Source organism: Emydura macquarii, unplaced genomic scaffold (genome assembly GCF_026122565.2).
Source record: "Emydura macquarii macquarii isolate MOO-44397 ecotype Brisbane River unplaced genomic scaffold, CSIRO-AGI_Emac_v2 contig_1305, whole genome shotgun sequence".
NCBI classification, from domain to species: domain Eukaryota; kingdom Metazoa; phylum Chordata; order Testudines; family Chelidae; genus Emydura; species Emydura macquarii.
Window position 1 is genome coordinate 1,487,090 of NW_027131442.1, and position 9,661 is coordinate 1,496,750.

At 53.2% G+C, this 9,661-nt stretch overlaps 1 protein-coding gene across 2 annotated transcripts; it reads right to left on the bottom strand.

Annotated features, from left to right (window-relative positions):
* Window positions 1-5,681: 5,681 nt before the first annotated feature.
* NDUFS8 (NADH:ubiquinone oxidoreductase core subunit S8) lies at window positions 5,682-9,408 on the bottom strand. 2 transcript variants are annotated; one of them, XM_067550637.1, is made up of 7 exons: window positions 9,312-9,408; window positions 8,633-8,690; window positions 8,403-8,465; window positions 8,005-8,094; window positions 7,569-7,741; window positions 6,883-7,011; window positions 5,682-6,657 (listed from the first exon to the last, which is right to left on the bottom strand). In XM_067550637.1, the coding sequence occupies exons 2-7, from the start codon at window positions 8,670-8,672 to the stop codon at window positions 6,526-6,528; spliced, it is 627 nt and encodes a 208-aa protein (XP_067406738.1). In that variant the 5' UTR covers window positions 8,673-8,690; window positions 9,312-9,408; the 3' UTR covers window positions 5,682-6,525. The 2 variants fall into 2 exon arrangements, with proteins under 2 accessions (XP_067406738.1, XP_067406739.1); XM_067550638.1 differs by lacking the exon at window positions 9,312-9,408 and adding an exon at window positions 8,906-9,097.
* Between the last annotated feature and the right edge of the window lie 253 nt (window positions 9,409-9,661).

The window sequence follows — 9,661 nt, forward strand, 5'->3', positions numbered from 1 at the left end:
GTGCCTTCATCAGTCGACTTCTGGACTGAAGTCTTTGCTTCTTCCAGTATGTTTTCAATTGATATCTCTCTGACTGATCCAACTATAGTTTCTGTTGCTGGCCAAAGATCTACTCCTGTTATACGTGGATGACACTGTTTAATGATCCTAGTGGTTTCAACAGTTGACTTACAAGAGAGAGAATGGTGATCGTCTTCTCTGAATGTAGTTGCAAAAGTAGTCCACCAGCCTCACTACTTAGATCCGTCCCATCTTGGTAGATACTTTCCAAAGCCAATGGTAACGGTTGCAGTAATTTTAAGACAACAGCCAAGGATCACTCATGATAAAGCCAGTGGGCTTTCCCAGATTGGACTAATTTGAACTTCAGTCCCAGAGCATCCTCTATTTTTTCCAAGACATTCAGTCGTTTTGGACGCTTGTTGAAAAAAAGAGTATAACAAAGACATTAAATTTATGGCTTTTAAAATATCTTTTGAAGACTGCAGCTTGTTCTAGTGCTAGTTGAGTAGATCATAGAATCATAGAATTGTAGGACTGGAAGGGACCTTGAGAGGTCTTCTTGTCCAGTCCCCTGCACTCAAGGCAGGAGTTAGTATTATCTAGACCATCCCTGACAGGTATTTGTCTAAAATGCTCTTAAAATCTCCAATGCCGGAGATTCCACAGCCTCCCTAGGCAATTTATTCCAGTGCTTAACTACCCTGACAGTTAGGAAATTTTTCCTAATGTCCAACCTAAGCCTCCCTTGCTGCAATTTAAGCCCATTTCCTCTTAACCTATCCTCAGGGGTTAAGGAGAACAATTTTTCTCCTTCCTCCTTGTAACAACCTTTTATGTACTGGAAAACTGGTATGTTCCCCCTCAGTCTTCTCTTTTCCAGACTAAACAAACCCAATTTTTTCAATCTTTCCTCATAGGTCACGTTTACTAGACCTTTAATAAGTTTTGTTGCTCTTCTCTGGACTTTCTCCAGTTTGTTCACATCTTTCCTGGTGCCCAGAACTGGACACAATACTCCAGTTGAGGCCATATAAGCATGGAATAGAGTGGAAGAATTACGTCTCGGATCTTGCTTACAACACTCTTGCTAATACATCCCAGAATGATGTTTGCTTTTTTTGGCAGCAGTGTTACATTGTTGACTCATATTTAGTTTGTGATCTGCTATGACCCCCAGATCCTTTTCTGCAGTACTCCTTCCTAGGCAGTCATTTCCCATTTTTTATGTGTGCGATTGATTGTTCCTTCCTAAATGGAGTACTTTGCATTTGCCCTTATTGAATTTCATCCTATTTACTTCAGACCACTTCTCCTGTTTGTCCAGATCATTTTGAATTTTAATCCTATCCTCCAAAGCACTTGCAACCCCTCCCAACTTGGTATCGTCTGCAAACTTTATAATTGTACTCTCTATGCCATTATCTAAATCATTGATGAAGACATTGAACAGAACTGGACCCTGGACCAATCCCTGTGAGACCCTACTCAATATGCCTGTCCAGCTTGACTGTGAACCACTGATAATTACTGTCTGGGAATGGTTTTCCAACCAGTTATGCCCCCACCTTATAGTAGCTCCATCTAGTATGTCCATGAGGTCATGTGAGACAGTATCAAAAGCCTTACTAAAATCAAAATATATCACATCTACTGCTTTCCCCCATCCACAAGGCTTCTTACCCTGTCAAAGAAAGCTATTAGGTTGGTTTGACATGATCTGTTCTTGACAAATCCATGCTGACTGTTACTTATCAGTTATCACCTTATTATCTTTCCGAGTACTGAAGTTAAGATGGCCTCTGGTGTGTGTAGGAGAGATTAGGGTTACACTTTCTCTGAGCAAAGCTTGTGCTCCACCATGTCTTCCAGAGAAGTTTGCAGCTCCATGAAATGCACAAGGAGCCATCTGTTTGGAGTCCAGTTTATAAGCATTTAACTCTTCTAAGATGTGGTTTGTCACAGATGCACCCAATGTGTCAGCCTATAACTTGAACATCTAGAAATGCATCGACTTGGCCACCACTGATATCAAGAGAACATACTGTAGACCGTGAAATTTCAGCTAAGCTGGGCCTACTTATAAAATTAAACTACCAAATTAATAAGTGCATATTGCAGAGTATGTGAAATGGTGACTGGAGTCCATTTTGAAAAGGGGTGATTGTTTCTTATTGCAACACACCCATGCTGTCTTTCTATTTTCAAAGTATGTCTGGTATTTCATTAAGGTAACTGTTTATTAATTGCCTCTCTGTCTGGACCATTTTCCCTAATGAATTTATCCTCTGGGAGTAACTCATCTATGCAGTAAACTGAAATGTGTTAAATGCAGGGCGTGCTAGACCTCCACGGCTCCAGACCTCTCAAAATACCTTAGGATCAAAGCTAATGGCTGGATGCCACCCCAGGTATTGCTCAATTTAATCACAACAACCCCAATACCCCTTTGTTTGAAGGGTGGAACACTGAAGCTAAAGAACAAATCTAGGTGGCTAGCACCTTTTCACTAATTAAAGCACATGGGAATTCCTGTGTTTACTCATGTAAATTACCAAAATGCTTTGAAAAACATTGGATTTAAGAATATAAAAGAGAAGCAATGGAAATAAGAAAGCAGGCAAGCTTTAAGAGAAGAAGAATCACTCTTGACAAGAAACTGACTAGAACTACCATCTTGCCCAGCTGCCTTCTGAGACCACGGATCCAGGCTCTCAGGGGAAGCTGCTAAGAAACCATCACCGCCTCTTGCCTGCATTGGTGAGGATAATTGCTTTTGCAGCTAAAATATACTGGACTTTTGGTTTGGGGGCTCATTTTATATGTTTATAAGTATAGTAATTAAAGCCTTTCTGTCATTATCAAAGGAGAGTCGTGTCAATTCCTGAGCACACTAATAGCAGATCCCAGTCTGTGAGTTAACACATACACAATGACTGAATACTTGACATCCATTTGCATCACTGTATTCATCAGCCGTGCATGCAATTTTTTTTTAATTTGGTGAAAGAGTTCTTCACTTTCTCAACTGCTGAGTCTTTCACTGTTGCACCGCATGCTTCTAACCACTCAGCTGAGGTTCTTGCAGAAAGATACAGTAGTGAGCGTTTGCCGGTCTTGTTCGGAACCAGTGTCCGGCTTCAGGGTTAACAAGTAGTGTACAGTATCTTGCTTAAGTAGATGGTATGATGTGACAGCCATGTTTGTTCACATAAACTGTGTTGTGCCTCCAGAATTAATAGCCTCAGTAAGTACTTCTAAAATTGACTTTGACAGTGACTGGCTTATAAGGCTTGCTGCAGTCCAAAGGCTTGGTGGTTGACAGTTTTGGCTTTACTGATCAGTCTGGCAAACCAAGTGCCTGAAACCGAGTTTTTGTAGCCATGGGAAGCTTTCCTTCTTTGTAAGCTTTTTTGCAAGGGGTGCACCTATAGCCGTCTCTTGTGACTTCAAGTTTGACCAACCGGTATCAGGAACTGCCTTTAGGTTGTGGAGACACCATTTCTTCAATAGGTGGCTGGATGTTCAGCGGTAGATACGTCACTTGAACCTTCAGGCGACAGGTTGGTATATTCTTGGCGTGTTCTTCATCTGGGTTGGTTTGACCACTGAGGGGGGTGGAAGAGGGTGTAGGGAAACTGCTGGGGAGAGCTGGCTTTACAGACTGTTCTCAAGGGCAGATGGAGCCTCATATGGCACCTCCCACCATCCACAGCACAAACCGCAGCTACTAAACCTCCCCTCCCCCCCGCAGCTGCACCTGTTCCACCACATTCCTGGATAGGGCTCAAACCTCAGACTTCAGGATCTAAACACAGCAGCCTTTCCTGCCTGGGCTTGGAGCGACCCCTGTATGCCAGGGGTGGCTGGAGCAGGCTCAGCAGCCTCTCCAGTGGGACCCAGTCACCGGCAGGGCACAGAGCGCACCCCCAAGGGGGCGGACGGGCCCATGTACCGAGGAAACAGTTGAGAAAGCGCAAGCGAAGCCGTGCTTGGAAAAGGTCAGTGTATTAATGCGCCCTCCTGCTGCCCAGCCATCCCATAGTACAGAGAGCGCTGCCCCACAAGGAGAGGGGTGCCGGCAGGAAGTTAAGAGCCGACTCAAGCTCAATGGCTGAGCTTCTCCTCTCCCCCTCCCATCAGCCAATTTAGGCCTGCTAGGACCCTGCATTTGAATCAAGTACCCTAGCCCCTCGCTGCAATGGACACAGCAGTGAGTCCCAAGCCCACTAGGCTAGGAGGGGTCAGGCAGCCCAGATTTTGGGGAATGGCTGGAGGAAAGGGTCTTGAGCCATCTCCTCTAGAGTACGATGAGGTGAATAGGGCAACTGCTGGGTTGGGTCGTGGCCCAGGGAAGGCAGGAGCTGTGACCCACAGGGATGGTGGCAAGTGATGTCTCATTCCCAGCTGGCACTAAACAGGGAGCAGCTGCAAACCCCAGGGAAGACAGGGCAAGCCTGAGGATCTGGGTGAGGGGCGACCTGGGGGCAGGGGACTCAGCTGGGCCAGGTGGAGAGAGGGAAAGTGATCAGATAGCAGGATATGCTTGGGGAGGGATGTGCCCACAAAGGAGGCCAGGCATGGATCTGCACAGGGCCCCTATACTGGAGCAGGGCAACGAGGCCTCTCGCTGGCCATGGGTCCCCTGCCCCAGGTCCCAGTGAGGAGGGCCAGAGAAGGGGGAGGGGTTGGCTTGCAGTCTCCTTTCCTTCCCTGCAAGGAGGGGTGTCTCCACAGCAGGGGCAGAGAACACCTTTCGGCCCCCGTCCTGCCCATTTAACTGGTACTTTCCCGCAGGAAGGATTCCCGATCCCTTCCCCTTGGCTCTGGCAGGCTTGGGCTGGCGATGAGAAGCCCAGCTCGTCGGGCTGTAGCTGGCGCCTTGCTGAGATTGCAAACATCTTGCCAATCTGAAACAGGCGCCGGGGCTGGTCAGCTTTGGGCCTGTTGGATATGATGGGAGGGTGGGGGAAGAGGGGCTGCTGTGACCTAGCTGACCCCACATGTGATGCTGGCAGGCCAGGTGCTAGCTCACGCCAAGGCACTTAGGCCTTGACTCAACCCTGACAAATACTTAGCTGGAGCCACTCTGCTCACCTGGATGTTAGTACAGTTAAAACAGGTGTTGGTTTTATAAAAGCATGTTCAGTTAGACATTATAGAGTGTTTGTAGATTACTGCATGCAGCAATCTCCCTTGTACCTGTATCCCATGTTGTAATATTAAGTGTTTGCTCTGCAACTGTAAATCAGCAGACAAGAGAGAAGCATTACCAAGTATGACATACTAGTTTGCTACAGGGGCTATCTCCTCCCAACAAAAGGCCCAGAGACACTTGTAGAGCTATTGTGGAACATCAGAAGACACTAAGGCAAGCTTATCTGGATAAGCTAGAGCAGAGTACCCAAGGGGACTGTCTGTGACTCCATGTTAAAGGCTGTTATAGTACCAAAGGTGTTTATGCTTGATACTTGGTTGGTGAAATCTAGAGTCTAAGACTCCCAGACAAATTGGGGTTTGTGCCCTGCTTCTTAACAGTCTACCCTAAGGTTGGTACTCACGCTCCCGCGTCACTGCAGGACACCTTGACACCACAGGCTTCTGGGAGCCGCTCATGAGCCAGGGCAGATGCTGCCAGAGGGGCCTGGACCTCATCTCTGCTGGGCAGTGAGAGCCACCCATGTGCCCTTTTGGCATTAGCCATCCAGGGGGAGTATATTCCAGGCCACCATTCACCCAAGTGCTGGAGGAGAAAAGGAGCCCAGCTCAGCCAGCTGGGGAACTTCTCTAGCTCCAGGATGCTTGGGGCAGAAGGCAGAGGAAGCAGCCCCCTGCCAGGGCAAGAGATGGCAGCAGCGCAAGACAGAGCCAGGACCAAAAGCAGGCAGGGACAGATCACAATCTGGTTCGGCATTTGGCACCTGAACGAGGCAGCAGCGCCCCCCCATCATGCCCAAGCTTATTTCTCATCCGCCAGGGCAGGGAGGGGCAGTTCTGGAAGAGCAGGACTGAGCCAACAACCACTGAGCCCACCCTGACCCTATTAGCCCTGGAGCTGGGGGAGGAGGGTGTCCCCTCAACAGCTGCTCTTCTCCCACAGACACTGGGGGGCGGGGCAGTGTAACCCACAATTCCCAGAGGTGCTGGGAATGAGCCAGGGCCATTTACACGCCCAATGTGATGTGTAGCATTGGGACAGCAGGAGGGAGTGGTCCTGTCCCCCTTGCCCCCATTCCAATTCTTTAAGCAGAGTCTCATCCCCTGCTCAGAGCCTTAGCTTCCCCTCCCTCCAACACACACACGTACAGGAATGACAGCCCCCAAGCAAGGGGTTATTAGGTGGGAGAGGCTCTAAGATCCTTGGACAGCTGCCCCCTACGCACTCAACTCTCCTCACTGCATCATGCGCCCTGAAGCCCCTTTCTCCCTGAAGGCAGCTGCAGAGGAGCCGTGGCACTGGGTATAGGCCCTTTATTGCAAGGGTGGGTTCAGGAAGCAGGCTGGGCAGCACGGTGAGCCCAGCTGTCACCGGTACAGGTAGTCAGCCTCAATGTTGGCCGCAATCTCGGCCTCCCACTTGTCCCCGTTGTTGAGGAGCTTCTCCTTGTTGTAGAGCAGTTCCTCGTGCGTCTCGGTGGAGAACTCAAAGTTGGGACCCTGCAGACACCAGAACAGCAGACGGTTTCCACTGGGCCAGCCTGCCAGCAGGGCCTCCCCAATACAGAGACCCATGGGTGGGTGGGCAGACAGACACTCCTCCCGTCCCACGGGGACCTCCCACCCACCATACAGAGACCCATCGAGCCCCGAGTGTATGGGGGCTGGTATCGGGAGAGATGGGACCCCAGGACCCCACCCCCACACGCAGCCGGCCATGTTCACCTCCACAATGGCGTCCACAGGGCAGGCCTCCTGGCAGAACCCGCAGTAAATGCACTTGGTCATGTCGATGTCATAGCGCGTGGTTCGGCGGCTGCCATCGGCTCGCGGCTCAGCCTCGATGGTGATCGCCTGGCCCGGGGAGTGGGGAGGGGAGACAGGAAACACGCTCATTCCCTGCCCCAGCACCCCTGCTCCAAATACTCCAGGGAAAAGTGGAGGTGCTGCCTGCTTGGCCGAGGGCGACACCATGGAGCTCAGGGGGCTGGAAACTCTGCCGTGGAATGAGGGGGAAGCCCTCACATACGGACCTTTGCCAAGGAGACTGGAGGAAGGGCTGAAGCCGTTGCCCAGACAGAGTCAGGACCCAGCTGTATCGGCGCCCCTACCTCTCCCTCCTGGGACCAATGCAGCTCACACAGGCCCCCCACGTACAGCGCATCCAGCTGGGAGGGAGCCTTCTGAGGCATGGGCGTCCAAGCTGGGCAACAGGCTCTCAGAAGGACCAAACCAAGATCCCCTTGGGAAGAGTTTCTAGGGAGGGGAGTGGAGCAGAGTGCCAGGGACCTCATCCCAAAAGAGGCACTTACTTTGGAAGCACCATGCCAGAGACAAGCATCTGAGAGGGGCCCTGGGGCGGGGAGGTGCGACTCCACATGGGCCATCCCTGGAGCAAGGGAGAGGCTCACCTGGGCAGGGCAGACGGCCTCACAGAGTTTGCAGGCAATGCACCGCTCCTCTCCAGATGGGTAGCGGCGCAGGGCATGCTCCCCACGGAAACGCGGGCTCAGGGGGCCCTTCTCAAAGGGGTAGTTGATGGTGGCAGGTTCCCGGAAGAGGTAACTCATGGTCATACCCAGGCCTGGAGGAGGAACCAGGGGAGGTTAGAAACCCCCCCCAAAGAACAGCAAAGATACTAAGCATTGCCCACATCCTACACCCCCTCCATGCAGAGGCCCTCACTGCCGTCTCACTGACACAGGGGGGTGTTCAGGCCTGTTGGACCCTCACAGCCCCCTCACCCCAAACCTCAATCCCGAAGCAGCACTCACACCAGATTCCACAACAGCCATCCCATTCCAGGTCCTGCCATCACAGCTCACCCCAACAGAGTCCAGGGCTCACCTCGGATGAGCTCCGTCCACAAGAGGGTTTGAGCGGCCCGGTCGGTGATGGATTTCATGTCCGATGCCTGCACCTGTACATTCACATACTCTGTAGAGGAGACACGAGCCATCACCGCCCTGCACAGACCAATGTAGAGGGGCTGGGACGGGCACCTATCCTCTGGGTACAGTGCCCTAATGGAGCATGGAAGAGGCTCTATGGCAGCCTGGAGAATGGAAGAGACCTAACTTGGATTATGTGCCCCTCGGGGGAAGGAACTCTGGGTGCAGCTCCCTGGGAAGTGGGGGACAGGAGAAGACGGTTAGACTCCATGCCCTCCAGAATGGGTTCTGGATGCTGTGCCCCCATGGAGAACTCTAGGGGCAGCCGTGGGGAGGGCTGGAGGCGGTACTCACTGTAGGACTTTCTCAGGGCTGTAACACTGAACAGCCGGGTGAGATTCAGGCAGAGCGGTGTCCCTGGGGAATCAAGGAGACAGGTTAGAGAATGCCTCACTGCCGCCGGGGAGAGCTGCACTCTACTCCCCTCCCCAGCGCCATGGGGCAACAGAGAAGAAGGCGGTTCAGCCTACAGCCCTGCAGCATGAGGGAGCTGGTAGGATTTCCCCCACCGCTGCAGTCCTTACCTGTGCAGGAAGCTCGACATATCATCCGCAGCGCTGCCATACTGAGCCCAGGGCAATCCTGCAGCATGGGGAGGGGAAGGCAATGTCAGCTCCTGCACTCAGCGCTGCACCTACCCACCACAGGCCAGCCCTGCCCACCAGCCCCTGAACCCAGCACATCACACCCTGCGGCCAGGATTAGAGTATGGCAACGCAGCTTCTCACAGGGGTCCTGAAGCTCCCTCCTCCAGGCATAGGACCCAGGCATCCGGGGCCGTAGTGCAGTGGACTTACCCACAGGGGTCTGCAGCTCTCTCCTTCAGGGATGGGACCCAGGCATCCGGGGCAGAGCCTCACCGTGACGGAGAGGGGCTGCGTGACCTAGGCACCATCCCAGCCGTGGCTGGATCTGGCACTAGCCAGCAGAGGCACCGGCAGGCCCAGTTCGCTGCGGAGAGTCGAAGGAACCCAGGCGCCCTGCCCCGCCCAGTAGTGGCAGAGGGCGGGGCTTGATTGGCTCCGCCCATGGGAGGAGCCCCCCGGCCAGCTGTCGTGCGCATGCGCAGTCCCCATCGCCCCCTGGCTGAAGGTCCCAGCGATGACCCGAGGCCGGGAGGACTGATCCCGGGGGAGCGGCTGCCGGGCTAGGCCGGGGGGCGGGGCCGCGCGCCCTGCGCGGGGCCAGGGGGGCAGAACTCACCCCCGCGGGGACAGCACCGTGGACGGCTGCTCCGCTCCGAATCTCTCCTGCGAGCTGGTGTGGTGGCCACCAGGCCTGGCGGGCTGGGGGCGGGGGAACTGGGGACCGGCCGGCGAGGGCGAGGGCCAATCAGCGCGCGTCCAGCTCGCATCTCATTGGCTACGGGGCCGGAGGGAGGCGGGGCACGAGTCCTGATTCGACAGCGCGAGCATGACGCAGCGTAGCTGGGGTTAAATGATTGGCGGAGGGGTGGGAGGGGCTTGAGGGCGGGCTCCCTATCGGCGACCTCGGTTGATTGGTTGTTGTGAAAGCTGTGGGACGGAGTCAGGCAAGCGGATTGGTGGATGGGG